Below are 22,151 nucleotides of genomic sequence, written 5' to 3'. Positions count from 1 at the left end.
TATTCACTCCGCCCATATTCCTCGAGCGGGTCTGCGCTTCAGACGATACGCCAAATCGCTTCCCTGTACGCGGGCGCCGGAGAGAGTTGCGATGGAGGGCGTGCATCGGGACCTCGAACCTCTCGATCATACGTATGACAATCCTGGAGAAGAGCAGGGTCTACGGCTGACAATTGTCCGACTTACGTTCGACGCTCTTCGGCAGCTAACACCGCGGTGTTCACCTTGGCTGGGTCCTAGGACACGTACTTGCTCTGTACCTCGTCTGGCGTTTGCACATTGTGCTTACTACCACATCACGAACCTCCTGCAGCTGACAGTACATAGGTGTTGAACGTGAACTCTGGATGATGGAGGGGTCTTGTAAATGCGTCCGCCGGACACTACTGTTGGTGCTGACCTATCACTGTGGTCCAGACAGGGACCACATGCTCGGAATTGGAGGACCAATTCGGGACATTGATTGGGTAGACCAGAAGCACCTTGGACGGGCACTTATAATGTCGACCGGCGATTCGGCGTATAGATGTGAAGGCACGTAGCTGTCACTACACCTGCCTTATTTGGCTGTGTACTTCCCGTTTATGGAAGGTAGGATGTTCAATAGAATTGGTCTGTACTGTCTCTGCGAAAGAATTTCGCTCACGACAGGACTTCTACTCTCGACGGCGTCCCCCGACACGTCGGGTGGTGGAGCATATATATACTCGGCACCTAGAGCTACGTCTCACTAACCCCCTCTTCTTCCCCCCATCACCTTCCTCTTCAACACCCTCGCAGCGGCGAGCAGGTCCCATTTGGTTTTCTCCCCGAGACTACCTAGCGACGCATCCCGACAGATACAACAGATACAACACCTCACTGACCATACGACCCACTCAGTAACACACCACGATGAACTCTGCGTCTCTTCTTGCTTTCAACTCTGCGACTCCCCCTTCGTCTTTCTCGAAAGTCCTACTCACTGCCAACGCCAACACCCCCTCCATCCTCTTTCTCGCCCTTGCCTTCGTCCTCCTGTATTTTTGCGCTACCACCGTATACCATGTTCACTTCTCTCCGCTCGCTGCCCTCCCCGGACCTTGGTACGCGGCCATCTCGGACTTCTGGTTGACCACCCATGTCGTACGTCTGCAACAATGCAGAACCGTACAGACTCTATTCGAGAAGTATGGCCCCGTCGTCCGCGTCGGTCCCAACAAGGTGGCATTCTGCGACGTGACGACAATGAAGAGCGTTTACTGCGTGCACAAGCTCGACAAGAGCACGTACTACAAGAGCCTTTCGACGTTCGTGTCCCATCCTTTCTTCTCTTCTACATCATCTGAGCTTCCCTGCAGGAACAATAACGACCATGCGTAAAATCCATCACCTCTTTTTCGCATTCTGAGCGACTAACCGAGCTTTCTATTAACTAGCATGACGACCCTTCCGAACGCACAGCACGCCATCCGCCGAAAGGCGTACTCTCCACACTACATACCAACCACTCTTTCACTTTTCCAGACTGAGTTGCACGACTCTGTCATCACGCTCATAGAAGTACGTCACCACTTTTTCTACCAGGCTCACTTCTATCTATTTTATGAAGTCATTTTGAAGCCTAAGTTTCTTCGTCACGCCTGCCGTCCTCACACCTGGTTTACCCCGCAGATACTCGACTGCCTCGCAGGAGAGACATCGGTTGAATGTCTTGACCTCTTCCGTCACCTTATGGTCGATATCATTGGCGATACTGTCTTCGGTTGCCGCCCCGGGTCGCTAGAGAAACGGGCTATGAACATCCAGGATCCACTCTCTACCGCAGTCAATGATTTCCCCAAGAGAGGCATCTTGGTATGTCCTGTCCGATCGTCGAATCCCAGGTATATGCGCATTGCCTGTACTCACGTCCGTTGATTCTTGTAGCGTAGCGCTGTTCCTACTTGGGCGTGGAACCTTGTCTGCCGCATCCCCAATGTTCGCTGGCGTCAAATTTGCGATTCCGATCAGATCATGGCCCAGGTAAGTGTTATTCCTGAGGCATGACAGCGGTACAACTCAAGATGTCTGGACGCTCAGTTTGTCGGCGGTCGGCTTTACGAGATGCGCGCTCAGATGCAAGCTGGTCCTGTCGGGGAAGATAACGACGTAGAGAAGATGCCCCTGCTCCAGCGCATGCTGCAACACCGCGTGTTTTCCACGAGTGAGGGATTGTCTGACCAGAACATCATTTCAGAAGCTATGGGGCACCTGTGAGTTCGCCAACGTCGCAAATGGCTGGCTGCTTGACTGACTCAAAATCTTCCCGCAATAGCATTGCGGGCGTTGATACGTCTTCGACGACGCTTTCCTACCTGTTCTGGGAACTCAGTCGCCGCCCAGATATCATGAAGCAGCTCCAGACCGAGCTCGATGACGTCATGTCTGACCGTAAAGTCATCCCCGACCTGTCGGTCCTGTACAGGTTGCCATACCTAAATGCTTTCATCAAGGAAGGTGTGCCACCCATGTCTGCCTAAGATAAACAGAAGTTGAGGCACTTATTGCATCGTATTCCAGGTCTACGACTCTATAGCGCTGCACCTTCGCTCCTCGAGCGAATAGTTCCCGCCGCATCTAAAATTGACGATTCGTTCGATTTGATGGGTTACGCCTTGCCTCCTGGCACTATTGTCTCGACGCAGGCTTGGAGCATGCATCGTGATGCAGATGTTTTTCCCAGTCCCGAGACGTTTCTGCCGGAGAGGTGGTTGCCTGTCGAAGGGATCGCAGGTGAAGAGGAGCGGTTAATGAGGTGAACTAGGTGATTCGTTCGCGGCGCTCATTTTGCTGACACACTGTCGTTCCTCGCCTGTAATGGCGAATTGCAGGATGACTCAACACATGATACCTTTCGGCGTCGGTAGTCGCGTCTGTGGAGGACAAAATTTGGCACAGATGGTTCTGCGTATGACGGTTGCTGCGGTTGCGCGCAATTTCAACATCGCTTCGAAGGTCGGCGAAACGAATGAACGCAGCATGGAAATTCGTGATGCATTTGTGAGTTCATTAGTTTACCAACCGTGCGTATCATAATGCAACTAATATTTATAAGGTCATCTTCCCTGCATCGAAAGAGTGCCGACTCACCTTCACCGCACGGAAGTAACCGTTCTATTACCCGCTCCTGCCTTTTGGCTGCCCTGGTCTCTGTGGGGCCCCCTTGAACGTCGTCTCGCACATTACTCTATACGCGCTTAATGAACTGGCACATTCCACATACCCTATACGCTCTCTTAATCGCCTTGCTCTTCGACATCTTGGTCTCTTGCGGGCGGTCGACTTTCACTCTACGCTACTTTCGGCTTTCGGTTCGCAGATATCCTTCTGGAAGTCTTCATTGTTTGGAATAATGCGCTCTCGGCTTGGTCGTGCTTTCTTGTGTGCGTCTTTGGAGACGTCAGGAATGTTTTGAACGCGGACGGACTGGCTACGGAAGTCATCGTGGAGTACACGGAGGACTTGGATACCTATATACACAGCAGGAAAACTCATACATTATATCACATTTAATTGACATGAATACAAACGCTGTAATACCCACTGGCCTCAACCTGGCCTGGAGCTCGTATATAAGAGTCGCCCAAGCGATGTGAGCGATGCATGTGTGCATTTATGCATCACGTGAGAGAAGACGTGCACGTACGGCCTGCGACTCGTTTTCTCGTTTTCGCGCAGATTAACCCAGTAATGTTCAAATCGTTTGTCACGGTTTTCGTCTACCCTTAAGCTTGAGGTCATCGAAATATTCTCGGGCGTGGGCCCTAGTGAGAACGCAGGTATGCACTAACTTTCACAGAGCGAATTGACTGATTGGACGGTGTTTCTGGCTGCTAATCGACTGCCGTCGACTGGCATAATGCCGCTGAGTAGAGCATGGTCGCCTATACTGTATTTCCGGAAATAGACGAGTGCATAGAATAATTGAAATTTAATGGAGGGTTAGGGTTGCTCTATCTACGTCTCTGCACGTGGCCAAAGTTGAGTCACGTGTGTCGATCGCGTGAAGAGAGCGATGGCGTTGTTGGCGGTTGTTTGTCCAGAGTGTTTCCTGCAGAACCACGCGCTCTTCACCGTTGCCGTTGTCGCCGTCAGCTAGCCGTCCGCCGTCGTTGGCACGGTCGTGCAGATGCTCTCGCACTCGTCTGCAGATGTCCCGGTGCTCTCCCTCTCCGATATCATGCACACAATGTCGCCGTCCCCCGCACCGCAGCCGCCTCTGCCTTTTGATTCGGCACATGTATCGCTTATCCAGGTCGACCAAAGTGGAATCTTCGGCTCGCATGTGGACCCTACACCTCAGCGGCACTTGTCTGTCGATCCTCTGGAACAAGTGGAGCTTGAGACCATGCGCTTTCGTGTACACCAGCTTGGTTTTACGAGTCCGCATTCGGCCAATGCCAATATGACTCCCGCAGAACGGGAGCTTGCTGATATGGTGCGTTTCTACCCTTTGGTTATTTTTTAAGCTCATTAATATGACTCAGGTTTTGCGTTTGACCTCCGACCCGTTACTCCACCCCTCTCCGTCGCAGCTTGCCTCTCAGGCGGAGACAATTGCTGGGCTTAGTGTGCAGCGCAATTTTTTGCTCCGTGAGAAGGAGGAAGAACAGGCGCGATGGCAGGCTGAGCGCGACGGCTGGGAAAGAACTGCCGAAGCTCTTATTGGCAGACGGCGTGCAGCGCAAGATGCTGCTGAAAAAGACTATGTGGGTGTTCAGCCATGCCTATTGATCGGCTCGGTAGATGTACATTGGTCATATGGTCAATTTATATCCGCGGTTTTAATTGTTTTACGTATTTCCCCTTTTTTTGTTGCAGCAGTTTTGCGCTAGCCGTCTAACTCGCAGTGGCTAATGGTCTGCCGCTTGTCTAACGATAATATGTATTTGCAGGAGGCTGAACGCCATATTGCACGTTTACAAGATGACAACAGGGCCCTTCGGCACAAGGTTAGCCGTCGCTCTCCCTCGCGTCATCTCTCTGTGCTCATTTCCCAATTTTCTAAATTGAATAACGACGACGATGCAACATTTCTGCTGTTACACATCCTCTATTTCTTTTCTGCTGTGATATAGTTGTCAGAGTCTCACAGCCGGATGTCCACTCTCGAGTCTGAGCTCAACCGTCTTCGTCCTCTCCTTCTCGTCCAACCTGCTCTTCTCCGGGACCCATCATTGCTGCAGCTCCCGGCACTATTTTCTTCGAATGCACCACCCAAGGCAAAACCAGAGCCTAAGAAAGGGAAACGGAAAAGCAAGAAGGAACGCGAAAAGGAAAAACAAACGGAAGAGAACGAGAGAGAGGCAGAGGCTCTGGCGCTGGCACACGCCCTCGCTCTAACGAATGCAGAAGAAGAGACAACTGCGGACAAGGAAGTAGACGCCGGCACAGCCATACACACCGTCGCCGGTGTGAACGCGACAGGCGATGACCAGCGGGACCTTATGCAAGTCGACGCGGAGAATGACGCACCACAACTCGCAGTGGAGGGCAACGCTTTGAGCGATCCGTCTGCCCTGCCGCTGGAGGGGCCTACATCCGGTGGTAAGCCACAAGACAATGATGTAAAGCCTGATAAGCAAGGTAAAGTCAAGGTCAGGAAGACGAGGAAGTCCCACGCTGGCACGTCCAGAGACCACGCGACACCTCTGCTCTCTGATGCACGCGCGGAATGCCTGCTCGTGGCCGCACGGAGAATCGCACGTATGCGTGCAGATGCAATTGCCGATCTTGCAAAGGAGCGAGAGGAACAACGTCAGCGTGAACAGGAACTGGAAAAGGAGGAGCGCGAACGGCTTGTGGAAGCAGCTGACGCTCAAAGACTACGCACCCGCAGTAGCCGGCACGGGGAGCTTGATCGGGGTGACGACGCGGGCCCTTCTACTCATTATGCATATGGCGCCATGGCCCACGCATCATCTTCGTCGGGTCGAGACGCTCCAGCGTCTCTTCATCCCAATGCAGCTTCTACTTCCGAAACTGCACCGATACACGGGCGTCCTCTGCAGCTTCCATCGCATCTTCACCCGTCCATACAGCACTCTCAACAGCCACCACACCTCCCATTGCATCCCAACTCCCCTCATACTGTGCCCCAAGGGTTTGTATACATGCATCCTCGCTTTGCTGACCCTGTATCCGGTGGTCCTGGTACAAGTCAGGGTGCGCATGGAGTCCCTCTGCTAGTTCCCTTACCTCCTGGAGTGTGGCCGCTGCCTGGCGCGCCAACGAGCGGCAAGACCAACCAGGTGCGGACGCCGGTCCGGAATACGGGAAGCTCACAAGGCGTAACCACACCCATGGATTCGCTTGTGAGTGCGGCGAGAACGATGATGGACGATGTGGACGAGTCGAACGCGGACGAGGTTCCGCGAAGGCGTAATGCGACCGCGGCTGCGCTCGACGCTCAAGATAGCCCGGTTCCGAAGAGACGAAGGTCTGTAACAGCTTCAGCATCGGGCTCAAGGATGAAACCAAGAAGCTCCAGACGGGAACCACAGCCTGCAGAGCTGGATCTGGGCGGAGGAAGGGGGAAAGCGAAAGGGAAAGGGAAGGGGAGGAGCGGAGAAACTCCCACGGACTCTGGCGACAGGGCCAAGGAGCCTACACCTCGATCCGTCCCACTGTCAGCTACTCCTGTTCGTAGCGCGCTGGACGTGCTAGCGGAACAAGCCGCGCAGGAACAAGGGAGGTGGCCGTCCAGTGGTCCGGGGAGCAGACGGCAAAGTTTGGAACCCGAGATGAGGCTGGCTTTGTCGGGTTTCACGACGCCGAGGGCGGACTCTGTCACTTCAGTTGCGAATACACCTACGAATAACAAGGGAAAGGCGAGAGCCAGCGAAAATCCTGAGCAGGAGCTAACGTCTCTAGACCCCTCGGTGGATACACGTCACGCACACTCTCATCATGATTCGCAAAATCAGACGAAATTTACGACCAGTCATAATCCGTTTGTTGAACATGACTATATGGTTGTTCCAGGGTTAACTCCAAGTTTCAGAAGACCGCCTTCCGCGCCACCAGCTCCAGTGGACGATCCTCATGTCGGGCACATCGGATCTATTGCAAGGATTGCAGAAGTTTTAGTTCGGCAGGGTACGCAGATCGATCTACAGGAGGTTCGGAGGGGCGTGACGATACCCGTGCCATCGACTCCCCCCCACCGGAGAGGAACCCGCGCTACCACTGAAGAGCCGAGTCCACGAAGAAAGTCCCGTAGAGACGATCGTCTGTAGCCGGGAACCGAGATTCCGATGGCTAGAACCAGCCTCGCAGTTCGGACATCGGCACTCATGACATTCACGCGCGAACGCCTTTCTCTTCAACGTGACGAAGGTGATGGTATTGACAGGAGATCGGACAAGGTGTTATCCTTGTAGAGCTTCTACTGGGACAACCCTCCTACGGTACACTCCCATTTGTTCTTTGCTGCATTCAATTCATGTGGGATGTGGAGAACTTCGCCATCGGGTGCTTGAATCGTAGGGCTTGCTGCGACTCCCCCTGACCTGTACGTGTCCTTTTCTGTGCTACCGTTCTCGTAACTGGATCTAAATGGCTACAGTAGTCCCAGACTACCACGGAACGCCTTTACTCGCGCGAAGACATGACCACGATAACTCCGTCCTACGGTGTAGACTTATCATTTATATAGCTTGCTGCTCTCATCTCATCCTGATATATGTAGCTTTAGTACCGTTGTCGTTGTACAGTAGTCCTGTGGCGATAATTCTGTTCATATCTATCCGTATCTATTGGAGGGGCCAGGTGGGCTGGGCGACGGGGGGCAGGCGTTATCTAGAGTACTCATATCCAAATGTTAATTTTATGCCATTGAGTCGTATGCTGTAGAGTCAGTCGATATGTCTATGTGAAGTACCCCAGCGATCTCGATGCAGAACAGTTGAGCTATAAATACAAAACATCAGCAGAACGAGAGTGTGTACATTAGAGATTGGAAAGCAGCAAGAAATAACATATGAGACGTGCATCGTAAGACAATTATTCACTGGAACTCCCGAAGCCCGATGGAGGCATCGGCTCGAGTTTTTACCCTCCTGGACGAAGTATCAGGATATTGCTATATTGCACCTCATGCTTCAAGGTCGAAGCCCAACCAGTTGCTGCTCCCGTAGAAGCGCCGTACAAATAGTGAGCACAGATGCGTCGAAACTGGGAAGCATGGTACAGGGTGAGTAAAAACGGGAGCGACCAACTAGGGCCTGCTCACTGTTTGTGGTTCGACGACGAAGAAGTACTCGTAGCAACACGATGCGCATCTATCCTCAGCGCGATAACTCGCTTGATGAATAGGTATATCTCCGCGTCCCCGATGAGGTACTCATAGAATAGGCCGGTAGGGTGGGATAAGTAGAAAAATTCCATTTGGCCGCCGAACTCCTCTGTGAGCGATAGTTCCCATGTAGTAACGGTCACCGGGTCCTGCTTGATAGGTGCAGAGATGGGAGATATCACTGGAAGAGGTTCCACGCCAGCCATGTCAAGAGGAATGATCCAGCTATCACTATCTTCGAGCCAGCGGGGTCCGAGCCGGAAAGACGGATTTAAGCGAGTACGTTCAGACTCGGGCAACACACGAAGCATATCCCAGCCCCGCGCGCTGTACTTCTCAACCGCGAGCTCTTGTTCTGATCGACCATTGGGACATACCAGAGCACGTCGCTCCTCGAAAGTAGCACGTGGATACAGCGAGACGGCATTCTTGTAGGAGATAATATTCACGACACACGCTGAATAAGGCATGGAGGACGTATTGAGTCATCTATTTCCCTGGGTGAAACAATGGCTAAGCTATGTCTCCACTCACTGGAGTGGAACCAAAGGATTACCTCGATGGGGGCATGAATTGCAATGATCAGTTGAACCTTCAGCTGCGCTCCATTCAGTCGTTTGACGAACGTGAACACGGCAGCTACTCCGCGCATAGAGTAGTAGGCGTTTACGTGCCTTACGGGGCTCCAGGGAGCGGAGGCTGCGATTTCGAAAGACGGATCTTGACGACTGTTTGGTGCGTATTTGTAACCCTGTCTCAAAGCCATCTACCGACTTCATGGCGCCAACGCATGTGCACATACAGATCGAGGTCTGACTCGGATAAAATGACCTGTCAAAGAACTGGAGAGCCGTAGAACCGGATACCAGAATTCCCGTGCGGGATTGCATGGAACGGAAGGCAGGCACATCCCTGAAATAACGAGAAAGGTGACGATTGATGTTGAAGGTGCGTAAGATATACGTTTTGACCGCCGAGTCGCAGCACGGCAAATCCTCGACAATCGAAGTACGGATGTTGGAGAACAGCAAGACAGCATAACGTCGCAGATGAGATCGCTGGTCAGAATATCTTCAACGAATTTATTGGAGGCCCTGTCGATTGCCATGCACTCAAGAGCAGAGACAGCATTATTAAATGAGATTCCGCCAAATTGCGAGCTGAATGACTGCATCATGTTGGCCAGAAATGAAGACTTTTAGGCTGCGTTCGGCACCCAGATACCGGCCAGCATCTCCAGATAAGGTTGGGCTCAGCCATATCCCTCCAATGTCACGTGCATCCCACTTATCTTGTAAATCTAATTGCATTGGAACAACTGGATGGACATCAAATCTTCAAACGATGAAAATTAGTTGCTAAGAATCTCGAAATTTCATCGTTTGTCGTTCTCTGAAAGAGTGCCGGCCCGCGAAGTTTTTAGATTTTCAATGTAAGTCTTCTGCACGTGACACCGGATGGTTATGGCTGAGCCCAACCTTAAGTACACCGAGATCATCCGCCGGTGACAATGCCATCACGAACAGATAACGCCGGTTGTACTACAATTCAGATCTTCTACGCGCGAAGTATTTCGGCAGAGAAAGGAATGATAGTCCCGCAGCATTCACAGCAGCTTACACTGCTCCAGAGGTTAGGGAAAGCGACACGCCGGATTTGGCGCGATCACTGATGGTGTCACGAACTGTCACTTCACGTGAGTGTCACAACTCATTGTCACGCGAACTGACAACTTGAATCTCGAGCGATCGTCCTGTCGATTACATATCACGAGGTTGATGGTACGACCTCCTTATTGATTGTTCCTATCTGAATGTTTTTCTTGTAGTCTGTATGTCATGGTGAAAAGACAGCGATCGTCCAGTGAGTCATCATGACCTTGATAGGTAGAGCTCCGAAGCTGAGAGTGAACCCAAAGGCTGCGTAGCAACACCCCACAAAGTTTCAAAGTTAGACACGTCTTTACAGGATGGCTCTAGCTGGTCAGGATCACCACATATTGCTTCTGGATTCACTCTCCCAGAACTCTTGGACTTCACCTCTCTCGAATCGGACCACGCTATTTGCTCTCGTTTTGATAACATTGCTTCAGCACTCTTTCACGAGTATCGACTGTTGGCGGCGTCTCCAGAGACGCGTACAGAATTCGAGATCCTTGAGGTGGAATTCTACTTGCACAAATCAAGTTGTCATGAAGATCCTTTCACACATGGGAGCGACGAGCAGAAGCAGAGCGGGAACTGGTACGCATCCATCTTCATATGTTTTTCTCAAGGTTAGGCAGTGTCATATGTTACCTCAGGTATTTTCATCGCGCACCTCGAAAGGCTCGTGTCTCGCAGCTCAGTGTGACAGCTGCAGGCGGATACAGAGGTGGGACGCGCAAAGGGTTGGACCTAACGATAGGGGCTCCTGCAACGCCCAAATCTCGATTTTTCACTGAATCTACCAGTCAGATGCTCGACCCTCCTCTGCTTCGTGGAGGCGTTCTTTTGCGTACCCTACGGAGGATGTCTGACTCGACAATAATCTCGGGGCCATCACTCCTCGTAGATGAATTGCTCCGTGTCAGTGAAGCTTCGAATATAGCCAAACTGGTTACAGACAAATGGAGCGGAGATACTTCTGCATTCCTTATATCTGCCTCAAGTGAGACAAGGACAACGTGCTTGCACCTAGTGCACGTGCAGCCATCACGGACGCAGAGCAGTGCTACTATCTATCGGTCTCCCCGTATCGGCCTCGAGCTCTCTCATCCGGACATCACGTTGGAAAGATTGGCAACACATCCACGCGTCGTCTATGTCGCTAAACCATATCGCTATTTCATCCGTCCTCACTTACTCACGGCTAACGGCCGCGCCCAGACATTTCTCGGTGTCTATCATGCATGCATGGACTCCAAATCATTTACACAAGATAGCGAGCTATGCTACACGATTACGCGGATCACAGGGCTCAAAGCGCCGACTGTGGTCAAATACCTAGGCGAATACAATCACGGGCTCGCGAAAGGATCGCTGACGGCCTTCATTGGTGCTGCGGGGAAGGGAGTTTCAGCCTCTCCTACACGTTTTCTCAGAATGATGGGGACACTCCGAAAGGTTTCCACAGAACAAGAAAATCATTCCTGATACACTCACATATTGTGATGTACATTCCCCCTGCTCAAGTGTCGCTTCTCGGCTGGCAGACGTGCGACTCAATAGACATGTCGGCCGACCTTCCCCAGCCAAGCTCGCCACCCGTCGTGAACATCGTCCAACCTCTTTTCATTTCTGTCGTACTCTCGGTTGCGTTGCCCCTCTCCTCGACCCCAAACTGCATCTGTCTCGAGATCGACTTCCGAGAGAGGTACGAAGTGCGCCGTCTTCTTCAACCAAAATCGTTCGTAGAGCGTATAACCTGCGTAGAGGATTACATACAGAGCGACACCAATGTACGTCGCTACCACGTTCTGAACGCCATATATACCATCAGTCTCTCATTGGTTCAGATCAGAGCGATAGCTCGAACGCACCCTTGGATTAAAAGGCTGCTCAGCTACTGCAGCATAACCGTCGGCCGCGAACATCAAGACCGCAATTATAATTGTAGCTACTGGTAGTAGCGGAAAGAGTGGCTGGATGTACGCGAGATCGTCAAGCACGCGGCCCTGTGCACGCCAAGCCTGGCGGAAACGCAACGATATAGGACCCACTGAACCCCAGACGAGGAGCGCGGAAATTCCGGTAAGGTCAAGAAGCCAGGTGAATACAATTCCTTCACCCCATATGGTCGTCAGGAACGTGAGGAAGGATACCGCGAGTGACATCCTGGAGTAGAGAAGCAGTTCCTGTCAATATAGCCAACCGGAAAAGGGAGCGGGAGAGACTGACAGGAGAGCTGGTACTGGGACGCCGCGGCTGTTCACCCAGCCAAATACGCGGGGCGCCTGTCCATTCCGGGCCAGCGACAAAAGCATGCGCGAACTGGCGTAAAAGCATGAGTTTGTCGCAGAGAGGACGGCCGTAAGCAGGACAGCATTGACGACATGTGCAGCGGTCCTGAACCCTGCGCGTACAAAGACAACCGTGACAGGGGAGGCGGTAACGTCCGACTCTGCTGTTCGTCAGCTGAGCTCCGGCTTTCAGACTTCAGAGAAGACATACCATATGCTGCACTCAACAAGGTTGGGTCCGCCCGATTGATGCACAAACCGATCGTCAGGATCGTCAAAAGGTAGAACAAGACAATGCGGAAGAAGGTTGCTCGAACTGCGCGCGGAACGGTCTTGTGCGGGCTCGCTGACTCGCCTGCCGCGAGCGTGACGAGTTCAACCCCACCGTACGAATAGAATGCGAATGCAAACGTCTGCGCGAACGCAGAGAAGCCCCCGATGAATGCCTGTCCGTCCTGGAAGTTCGAGCGCCCCTGGTCGCAAGTTTATGTCACTGCTGAGTCCGCGAGAGACAGATACACTCACCGGACCTGGGTGGCCATGGACGCCTCCCCAGTCGTATATCAAGCCGACGAAGATGAAGACAATGATCAGGAGGACCTTGATCAGCGCGAACCAGTACTCAGATTCACCTTGCAGCATGAATCTCTCCTCAGCTATTCAACTCTCTCATTGAACGCGAGACACTCACCATATACTCGTACGTGTATTAATTGCATAGCGAAGATTGGTACGATGATGACCAAAGCCCATTCCCATGCTTGCAGTCGCGCGGTCCAGAACTGGTAGTGGGGATCAGGAGATAAGGTCGGCATAACAGTGTATATCCTTACCTGAAGGATGACTGCTGCTGCTGTCAGCTCACTCGCTGCATGCTTCGAATGTCAGAACAATAGCGGTCAAATATGATGCTTACGCACGAATGGAGAGGCTCCTACACACCAGTGAGTGTCACTAGTGACAGTACAAACGAGCAACAACTACTCACCATTGCAACCAATAATTCCAGCCTGCCAGTAGCAATGTAAGTAACGACAAGCCGGACACTCCGCAGAGTCAGCTCACCAAGAGTGAATCCCAAAGCAGGTGATATAAACCGAGTCCCAAACACGGCGAAAGTTCCAGACACAGGGATAAAAGCCGCCATTTCTCCCCTGCGATCCTTCGGCGTTAGACGTTGCTCAGAAATCCCGCAGACTTACAATGAAATGACGACCGCATAGCAGAACAGACCGACAATAATGTAGGACAGAAGTGCACTTCCAGGCCCTGCAGTGGCTACAGCCTATCGCAAATCACTTGATTTCAGAGAAAACACTGAAGTATGCGAATTGTACTCACAGATCCCGCACTAAGGAAGATGCCAGTCCCAATCGTTCCACCGATCGCTGTTGCACAAAGATCGGCGATCTGGCTCAGTGCATTGTTCGACCATAGGATTTCGTACCTATCATCATCAAGTGACGGCTACTCATGGCCCTCTTAGTATCATGTGTTGCGTCTGCGTTGCCGCTGATAATCCTCTGCCACCACGACTTCTGCACTACATTGTCGCTAGCAGCAAGGGAGGGGATCGCAAGGACATCATCAACTTTGCTGTCGATGTCCACCTTGGGCTCGGTGTCTGACACCACGACGTGAGAGGGAGGAGCCGTTGTCATCACAGCTGCATAGTATGTGAAGACGAGGAGGACCTAGGTCGCAGTTGTCGAGCCAAATGCTCCTTTGAATTCTGCGAGCGCTCATGAGAAGCATGCCATCAACGTTCTGATCCAAAGACGTCAACGGATACCGATATGTCGATATCGTAATCTGGGGCGACTTGACGTCCATATAATGGGATGGTGAGCGCAGATTCTTCTGAAACCGAAATGGTTGATTTACTCACGCTCCAGTTTGCGACCATCGTTGGCGCTTCTCTGATTCCAAGGGCTTTTACCTTTGTATTCATGGACTTCGCTGCGTTCAGACTATCAGTGTCACCTTGAATGTCTGATGTCATGGCATCAAGCTTGGCGGGTGAGTAGAGTCTGCCGGTGAAGAGTCGTGACGAAATAAGGGGTAGTGACCAGTTGGGACACGGTATTCTGCACTGATCAACGAAAGTCGACTTGTTCACAGACATCATAGAATTGTAGGGCTTGCTGCATTTCCAATGATTCCACTAGCCCAATGGAAATGTATCAATCCTTACAGTTCTGAATGAAGTACTGCTCCCTGCGGGTTGCTGAAGCTACGGTAAATACCTGAGGTGCATGTCCACGACGTCAGTCTTATGGACACACGCAAATTTTGACTGAAGTCATTGTTCAGCTTTGTCTGTCCTCAAGGATTTCCATCGGTTTGTACCCATTCCTTCAGGCAACGGCATCCTGCTAGGTTATGGTTACGAGTCTACTCGAGAACATTACTACACCTAAGCCTCCTCTCCTATCACCACTATAACATATACCCGATTGAACTTTACGGCTCGCATAGTCCGTTTTATGGTCCATACCACCTACCGTAATATAATCCCTGTCCATAGACTATCCAGCATCCAGAGAGTATGGTGTATCGCGGCGAAAATGTACGCATGAACGGTAACATGCCTTAAATTGTTCTACTGTAGACTTACGTCGACTTGGTTTGTCTCTGTACAATGCAACACCAGCACAATTCATGCTACCATCCATCCGTGGCTCCCCTCACAGAAATGAATGCTTCGCGATAAGGCTCAGAGACACTTCAGATACCATCGCAGCGAATTTCTTGCACAAACAAAAATCACATTCAGAAGTGCTATTGCATGCGATGCACTTGCAACGTGCACGCGTATGACGCATTATGCGAATAAGGACGAGTGCGCATCCAATATAGGTATTCGTGCATACAGAGGGTGCGTCGTCCTTGGCGTGATTAGTTCAATTTCGCGAATGACTGATTCCTCGTCATATTCACAGTTGCCCCATCCACGCGAGTGACCACTATACCAAAACGAACTCATTTGCTCATTCATCTCATCAGTACTATACAGGCTGCTTACACGTCTCTTCTTTCATCTTCTCTTCTTACCGCCCGTCCAACACGGGGCAGAGCGAGCGCATGTGGCGCCAAGATACGATCCAACACGAGCTCACTGCAAGTTCTGAAATCCAGCAGGCATGCGGGCGCCCGCAGGCGGAGCGTTATTCGCGCGAAACTCGTTCGCCATGTCGATCATGCGCACCCAATGCACGTCGGCGTGCGTGTTCACCCACTCGATGAAGCGTTCCTGTCGGATAGCCAAGTAGGTCAGCATGCAGGAATCCCCCGTAAGACGGAGATTGGCTCGTTGATGTGTATATGGAGATAGAAGATGACCGGAAAACATGGAGATGAAGTCGATAACGTACCAGCATCAATAGGACATGGGGGCGACTGCAGGTCACATTGGTTGTCATTGGTTTGTCAAGCCACACTGATGGAATTGGACCGAGACGTACCCGCTAACATCAGGATGAATGGTGATCGGAAAAACGAAGTTTTCCTCTTCCCTATGTCCATTGGCACGTCAGTGTCTTGTTATCAGAAATGTGCCTTACCTGTACAGGTAGGAGAACATGTCCTTCCAAAGCTGCTCGACATCTCGCGAATTCACCCAGCCGTGTGAATTTGGGCTTGACTTGATGAACCTACATCGAGGTGAAGATGACCTTAGGCCGGAAGAATCAGAAGCGGTCTGGTACAACTCACATCATAGGAGGCAGGTCGTCGAGGTACCTGTGAGCCCGGCAAAGAACAATCAGCCAGTGCACCCATCAAGCCTAGCAGACCAGTAGACTGAAGGTACAATGCGACAGCAGAAAAAACAGGCCCACCAGTTCGCCGGTATCTCCACCAATCCCGTCTGCTTCCCCCGTATGAGCGGTTTCATCCACGTTTCGGCTCGAGCCTTGTAGTCAATCTTGGTCCAGCGATCTTGATCACGCAGATAGGACGCCTGGGAACTGCGATTGTGACGCAGAATATTCGACAGATCAATACGGTGATTGCTAGCAAGGCATCAATGATATACGCACTCGTGGGCCATGTTCGAGTGATCTGCGCGCAACAGATACGTTCAGGTGTATGTCGTGATTACGCGGAATTGGGTCGCACCATATTCAATGCCTTTATCCAACAAGAGGTCTGTGCCCTCACTGCTTGTCTCCCACCACGGGGCGACGCTGCCCTTCGGCGGGACGCCGTGGTTGAAATCGGTGAGGAGCTTGTACGTGTGGTCCAAAATATCCTTCTGCTGCTCGAGCGTCATTGCGACGGGATTCTGGGAGTCCTCTTAGCTAACAGCGTTGCTACTGAGGAGAGGGGCACTTACTTCGTGCGAGTAGCCGTGCAGTCCGCTGAGAGAAGTCTCGGTGAATGGTGACCGTGGTATGGCGAGATACGTACATCTCGTGGCCAGCGTCCCTCACGGCGGCCATCTGCTCCGGGAACGTCTCAAGGCTGTGACCTGCGATACCGAATCAGTATCAATTTCTACTACCCAAGGAAGTCAACAACTCGCCTGGTATGAACCACGTCGTCTTGATATTATATTTCTTGAACAGCTTGAGCAGGCGGGGTACGCCCACTTCGCCTGAGTACATTCCCTGGACGATATAATTCAAATCAAAATTCACAAGTAACCTCCGAGCCTTAACTTACTCTCGATATGTCCAAGGGCGAGTCTTCGCCCCCATAGGACCCCAGCCTGTACGAATCTCAATGTGTCATTCCAGAGCGGGAAGGCCATGGCGGGTCCTTACCAACCAGAGACGGCGTCGACATCGACCCCAAATCCAATGAGCACTCGTCGAGGCATGTTTGGGTGAGTGAATCTAGCAACCGAGATATGGCTGGTTCACGCCGTCCAGAGAGCTACCGCGGCCTGATAGGCCAAAGATACCGATGACAGAAGACAGAAACGATAAGGGCGTGATGTCACTCGTAGAAGCACCTGGGAGCGCTGGTGCCTAGCTACACAGATACGACCGTGTTTCTGGACTTTGGCTAATCGTACCCGGCTTCAATTTGGGTGCGCATCGGGTGGGTCTGCAAATATCCCTGTCGCCCACCTGTTGAGAATCAACTGCAACAAAAGCAGTGTTTACACCTCGCGCAAGGCGTAAAATCAGACCTTCAAATGTTTGGTCCTCACGAGATGTCGTAGATGTATAAAAACAGCTACAGTGCGCATGGACAAGTGGGAAAGCCACTCACGCAATTACTTGAAGATGATAGACGATAACATATGTGGTCACGTGACTGACACGTCTGTGGCGCACCGCGCGGTGAGGTTCGTTCGTGATGCCAAGTTGGTGGTGACCACCATAGCTAGGTACAGTAATGTTTGCATCGGACGAAAAATCATCTGACTAGAAACATTACACGACAGCTCCGCTATCAGGCCCTCTGAGATATGACCTTCAGCCTGAGCCCCCGGAATTCGGCCAGAACGATACCCGCCCAAAAAACATATTGTATGTTTCTCGCGTGTTCCTGCTGCCTCTGCTCCAGCCAGTTCATGATTCCTCCGAGGAGACAAGTTTGACATGTTCTTGCTCAGGCCACGGTCTGGACGAGAACCATCTGTTCCGGAGCGCGCGCGCACGAGAAGTTCGTGATGGAGATCCCATCTCGGCGATCTTTACAGTTTGGTTGCAGTGCTGTCGACCCTCGTCGGGAACCCATACCCCAACAACTCTCAGCTATAACGTGTCTTGTGGTGCCTGCCGACGTGTCTCGAACAAGCTCCATTTATGAGAGCTATTCAAGTTCTTACCGGACGGCCATTCGCTTGGCAAGAATTTGATGTTGGCATCCCTGGGACACGATAAGCCGTCAAGTGATATGCTGAGTGGCTTTATCGCGTGTGTGAAGACGCCCGGAATGCCTGCCTCCGTGGTTGTCAGCGACCATCGCCAGTTATCAGGGTCCTCTAGATTATTACTCCCGCGCTGGCGATAGACTCATGGCCGTGGACAACGCCAGCGCTCGGCTTTTGTATCTTCTGCTTCTTCCACCTTCTGCGAGGTCGCAGCGAGCACCCCACCATGTCCGACATCAAGGGAGAGAAACAGGCCACAACCACTACTCATGCTGTCCATAATGATAACGTCGCCTTGGAGGAGATACGCCATTCCGATGATGTCCTGCTCGCGAAGCTCGGATACAAGTCAGAATTCAAGCGAGAATTTTCTGTGCGTATGCCCGAAGCGTCCTGCTCATTCGTGGAAGTGCTCACCCTCCTGCAGCTCATCGAGACAGTGGCGTTTGCCTTCTCTATCATGGGTGTCGTCGCCTCCGTGTCGTCGACATTCTCGTTCCCCCTTGTGTCAGGTTAGTATCCTAGCATCTCCGCTAAACATTCCTCAATAACAATTGTATACCAGGCGGCCATGTCGGCATGGTGTTTGGCTGGTTAATTCCAAGTTTGTTCGTGCTGACTGTCGCTGCATGCATGGCCGAGCTCGCATCATCCATGCCGTAAGCCGCCCGAAATGATCTTCTACACATGCGTTCCCATACTATTGCAGGACGAGTGCTGGGCTCTACTACTTTTCGGCGAAACTAGCACCAGCAAAGTGGTCCGCGCTTGCAAGTTGGATCACTGGCTGGTCAAACATCACTGGTCAAGTGACGCTCGTATGCTCAATCGACTTCACTTGGTACGTGCTCCGAGCATACCGGCGCTCCGAGAATATTTAGCCTTCTGCAGTGCCCAAATGATTACGACCGCGATAGCTGTAGGGTCTGACGGTGCGGTGAACCTCGGCAGCGGGCCCACCTACGGTATCCTGATTGCCATCCTCTTCGCGCACGGCTTCGTCTGCTCCGCCGCCACGAATATCCTCGCGCGGCTGAACCTGTTCTACGTGGTTATCAATGGCGAGTGGTATGTCCCTGCGCACCGAGATGTTGATCCTAGTTCGGTGTATATAAACAGTCGGCACGACGATTGCTGCCATCATCGCGTTACTTGTCTGCGCGGGGGATAACAAGGTCTCAACCGCAGATGCATTCACTCTCTTTGAGAACAACACTGGCTGGACAAATAACGGCTGGGCGTTCTTACTCGCGTTCACTGCGCCGATGTGGACTCTGACTGGGTGTAAGTTTGCAATTAACTGCGTGCCGTGCATATCTGGCTCTAAGATCATACGGTAACGCAGATGATTCCGCTGCGCACATCTCGGAAGAGACGTCAGGTGCAGCGCGTGCGGCCCCGATCGCTATCCTCATCGGCGTCGCGGGGACTGCAGCGCTCGGGTGGATCCTGCTCATAGCTGCGTCGTTCGCGACCGCGTCCGTCACGGCGGTACTTGACACGACGCTGCCGCTGCCGATGGGCCAGCTCTTCTACATGGTGCTCGGCAAGCGGGGCATGCTTGCGATCTGGAGTTTCATTATCGTCGTGCAATTCGTCACGGGCGCCGCACAGGGCGTCGACGCGTCACGGGTGGTCTTCGCGTTCGCGCGTGACAACGCGCTGCCTGGCTCGCGCTGGTGGAAGCGCATGAACTCGCACACGCAGACGCCCGTTAATGCGGTGTGGCTCGTCATGGTCCTCGCGGGGATTTGCGGCCTGCTAGGGTTCTCGGCCGCAGCGCTCTCGTCGCTTGCTGGGTGTGTTGCGGATCACGCTTTCTAGAAATACTGAGGATTGATCCTTGTTTCTCCTCTGCAGCGCATCCGTCATCGGTCTGTACGTGTCCTACATCGTCCCCATATTCCTGCGCATCACGTCAGGTCGGGACAAACTCGTGAAAGGACCTTTCTCTCTCGGGCGGTGGTACATGCCCCTCGGGATCGTCGCCGTAGCATGGGTCTGCTTTATCGTCGTCCTCTTACTCTTCCCGCCCTCACAGACGACTACCGCGCAGACAATGAGTGCGTGCTTATCTCACATGAAGTGCAAGTGCCTAGTGCTGACGCGCAGTGACAGACTACGCGGTGGTGATCATCATGGGCGTGTTTTTCTTTGCCGCAGCGTCTTGGGTGCTCTCCGCACGCAAGTGGTTCACTGGGCCGATCTCGAACGTCAATGAAGGTGCTAGCGCATATGACGAGAAGCATTCCGCGGACACGTCCGTGTCAGTGCATACCACGTAGAAGAGAGCTTAAGCGTCGCTAGATGAGCCGAGATACCGTACAGAGATAAGTCGGCATTATTCAATTGTAAGTATGCTTCAGGGAGGAGTCTCTGGGTAATTTTCAATTTTCTAGCTGAATCAAGTCATTCGTTGAATGTGGATCAAGTTGATCTTGTTGTGTGTCTGCCTTATTCCTGATACATGCGGATATCGGTGCGACCACTGCTGAACGAACCTCCTTGGAAGGGACTAGGACCTTGAAGAGAATCCCGCGAACGTTTGCTCACTGATACGAGTGTCATATCGAGAGATTGTTGCATTTATCTAAGCTACAGCGGGCGTCAGATGTGTGCGGCGTAGAGGGTGTGGTTGAGAGCTCACGTAAAAATCATATCGGAATTGCGTGTTACAGAACAATTAGTCTGGCAAAGCTGCTGCTTGTAACTATTGCATTATCTGGAGGGACTAAAGTGATTCACTGAATGCGACAAATATCAGACGCACACCATCACTTAGTACATCGTCCAGAACTCACATTGACTCTAAAAGTGAATTAACGGTGACTCGGAACGATCTGTAAGTTGTCTCTAGAACGATGCGCGGCGACGCGAACGTCAGAAATTTTAGCTGGGGTCTCTTCTCCGACGTTTCCCTCCTGCTTTACGCGCGCGTCGAACCATGAAGCAGAGCTCGCTCCTGCAGACCTTCTCCTTGTGCTTCAAACTTTGGGCATCGAGCTTCCTCTGCAGAACGCGCAGCTTGCACTGGAGGTAGAAGCACCGTGTCTGCGATGTAGCAATGCGTATCTTCTGCTCCTCCAGTGCGCGCTCGAGCAGGCGGATATTTCGGTAGATCGCATCCGACCGCTGCTGCTCGGAACACTCTGGACTGATAGATATCAGAGCGCACGGGAGCGGGAAGGGCGTCGCTTGCGACTTCGGGATAGAGTCGACAGCTGGCTCTATGTCCTGAGCTTCCTCCTGTGAAGCAGTCGCATCAAGGTCATCTCACCAGTGAGATTTAGAACACGACGGACCGTGGTGTCAGCTGCAGGGAGCATATCCTCCCGTTGCGCCGGGCTGCAGTCGCGCGGTCACCGTCAAAAGCCTGGAATACGTTCGCGGTCTACTGAGCTATTCCATGCTCTGCAACGCAGGCGACTCGCGAACCGAGATGAACGAGTAGAAACCACCAGAAAATCGAAGTCTGCAGCGATAGCGGAAGTAGATGAGGTCTAAGTCCAAAGATCTGTGGGAACGCGAGCTGGAACAGTCCTCGACGACGACCACGATGTCTGCCAACGACGTGGGCACAATTCCTCTGCTCTACAGACTCTTCTTCCTCTACATCGAGCCCATTTCCGCTGTGGTAGGCTCCTACTATGCCGCAGGCAGACCTGCGGAGTACCTCGCCTACCTCTCCTCCACCCCGTCGCCGACCACCACCACCCCGCCAACAGCTACCCTCATATCCCTTTACCAGCTCTCGAACCTCTATCTTCTCTTCGCGCTGAACGAGCACTTCGTCCTCACGTCCACCACCTCGCGCCGCACGTGGCGCTGCCTCCTCTTTTGTCTGCTCGTCGCGGACTTTGGGCATCTCGCGACGATGCTGCCACTTGCATGGGAGAAGGGCATCGCAGACGTGTTTCTGAATGTCGCTGGGTGGTCGGCGATGGAGTGGGGGAGCGTGGGCTTTGTGTATGCGGGGGCGTCGATGAGGATTGCATTCCTAGCAGGCATCGGACTTGGTGGACCAGCCGAGGACACACGGAAAACGGAGTAAATGTGAGAATCTACAC

General features: G+C 52.4%; 9 protein-coding genes across 9 annotated transcripts; 5 read left to right on the top strand and 4 right to left on the bottom strand.

The window, feature by feature from the left end:
- Positions 1–894: 894 nt before the first annotated feature.
- On the top strand, positions 895–3,130 carry SCP_0214060 (cytochrome P450; the record flags this gene model as incomplete). Its single annotated transcript, XM_027755308.1, has 10 exons — positions 895–1,289; positions 1,341–1,358; positions 1,419–1,542; positions 1,654–1,836; positions 1,909–2,004; positions 2,062–2,234; positions 2,297–2,478; positions 2,542–2,776; positions 2,853–3,021; positions 3,077–3,130. 10 exons carry the CDS (start codon positions 895–897, stop codon positions 3,128–3,130), a joined length of 1,629 nt encoding a protein of 542 aa, XP_027611109.1.
- A 1,020-nt stretch (positions 3,131–4,150) lies between these two features.
- SCP_0214050 (predicted protein) lies at positions 4,151–7,259 on the top strand (the record flags this gene model as incomplete). The annotated part of the gene is made up of 4 exons (XM_027755307.1): positions 4,151–4,459; positions 4,509–4,730; positions 4,917–4,973; positions 5,100–7,259. The coding sequence occupies 4 exons, from the start codon at positions 4,151–4,153 to the stop codon at positions 7,257–7,259; spliced, it is 2,748 nt and encodes a 915-aa protein (XP_027611108.1).
- Positions 7,260–8,123: 864 nt separating this feature from the next.
- SCP_0214040 (hypothetical protein) lies at positions 8,124–8,787 on the bottom strand (the record flags this gene model as incomplete). Its single annotated transcript, XM_027755306.1, has 2 exons — positions 8,124–8,196; positions 8,255–8,787. The coding sequence occupies 2 exons, from the start codon at positions 8,785–8,787 to the stop codon at positions 8,124–8,126; spliced, it is 606 nt and encodes a 201-aa protein (XP_027611107.1).
- A 1,368-nt stretch (positions 8,788–10,155) lies between these two features.
- On the top strand, positions 10,156–11,451 carry SCP_0214030 (hypothetical protein; the record flags this gene model as incomplete). Its single annotated transcript, XM_027755305.1, has 3 exons — positions 10,156–10,180; positions 10,236–10,560; positions 10,620–11,451. The coding sequence occupies 3 exons, from the start codon at positions 10,156–10,158 to the stop codon at positions 11,449–11,451; spliced, it is 1,182 nt and encodes a 393-aa protein (XP_027611106.1).
- A 68-nt stretch (positions 11,452–11,519) lies between these two features.
- On the bottom strand, positions 11,520–13,918 carry SCP_0214020 (Amino-acid permease inda1; the record flags this gene model as incomplete). Its single annotated transcript, XM_027755304.1, has 13 exons — positions 11,520–11,774; positions 11,838–12,132; positions 12,196–12,418; positions 12,469–12,730; positions 12,783–12,889; positions 12,949–13,039; positions 13,091–13,125; positions 13,178–13,191; positions 13,246–13,267; positions 13,323–13,411; positions 13,460–13,542; positions 13,599–13,645; positions 13,705–13,918. The coding sequence occupies 13 exons, from the start codon at positions 13,916–13,918 to the stop codon at positions 11,520–11,522; spliced, it is 1,737 nt and encodes a 578-aa protein (XP_027611105.1).
- Positions 13,919–15,372: 1,454 nt separating this feature from the next.
- SCP_0214010 (glycoside hydrolase/deacetylase) lies at positions 15,373–17,079 on the bottom strand (the record flags this gene model as incomplete). The annotated part of the gene is made up of 13 exons (XM_027755303.1): positions 15,373–15,510; positions 15,632–15,656; positions 15,722–15,772; positions 15,821–15,910; positions 15,972–15,998; positions 16,097–16,225; positions 16,298–16,319; positions 16,377–16,542; positions 16,594–16,618; positions 16,668–16,728; positions 16,783–16,867; positions 16,923–16,968; positions 17,024–17,079. The coding sequence occupies 13 exons, from the start codon at positions 17,077–17,079 to the stop codon at positions 15,373–15,375; spliced, it is 921 nt and encodes a 306-aa protein (XP_027611104.1).
- A 1,231-nt stretch (positions 17,080–18,310) lies between these two features.
- On the top strand, positions 18,311–20,369 carry SCP_0214000 (Uncharacterized amino-acid permease; the record flags this gene model as incomplete). Its single annotated transcript, XM_027755302.1, has 9 exons — positions 18,311–18,457; positions 18,512–18,596; positions 18,650–18,743; positions 18,794–18,925; positions 18,976–19,145; positions 19,204–19,368; positions 19,430–19,883; positions 19,945–20,147; positions 20,203–20,369. 9 exons carry the CDS (start codon positions 18,311–18,313, stop codon positions 20,367–20,369), a joined length of 1,617 nt encoding a protein of 538 aa, XP_027611103.1.
- Positions 20,370–20,973: 604 nt separating this feature from the next.
- SCP_0213990 (hypothetical protein) lies at positions 20,974–21,410 on the bottom strand (the record flags this gene model as incomplete). The annotated part of the gene is made up of 2 exons (XM_027755301.1): positions 20,974–21,330; positions 21,387–21,410. The coding sequence occupies 2 exons, from the start codon at positions 21,408–21,410 to the stop codon at positions 20,974–20,976; spliced, it is 381 nt and encodes a 126-aa protein (XP_027611102.1).
- Positions 21,411–21,640: 230 nt separating this feature from the next.
- Positions 21,641–22,135, top strand: SCP_0213980 (hypothetical protein; the record flags this gene model as incomplete). Its single annotated transcript, XM_027755300.1, has 1 exon — positions 21,641–22,135. One exon carries the CDS (start codon positions 21,641–21,643, stop codon positions 22,133–22,135), a length of 495 nt encoding a protein of 164 aa, XP_027611101.1.
- Positions 22,136–22,151: the final 16 nt, after the last annotated feature.

Source organism: Sparassis crispa, assembly GCF_003851025.1.
Source record: "Sparassis crispa DNA, contig_000001F, whole genome shotgun sequence".
Taxonomy (NCBI): Eukaryota; Fungi; Basidiomycota; class Agaricomycetes; order Polyporales; family Sparassidaceae; genus Sparassis; species Sparassis crispa.
The sequence above is the reverse complement of the archived record's forward strand: the minus strand, read 5'-3'. Positions and strand labels throughout refer to the sequence as shown.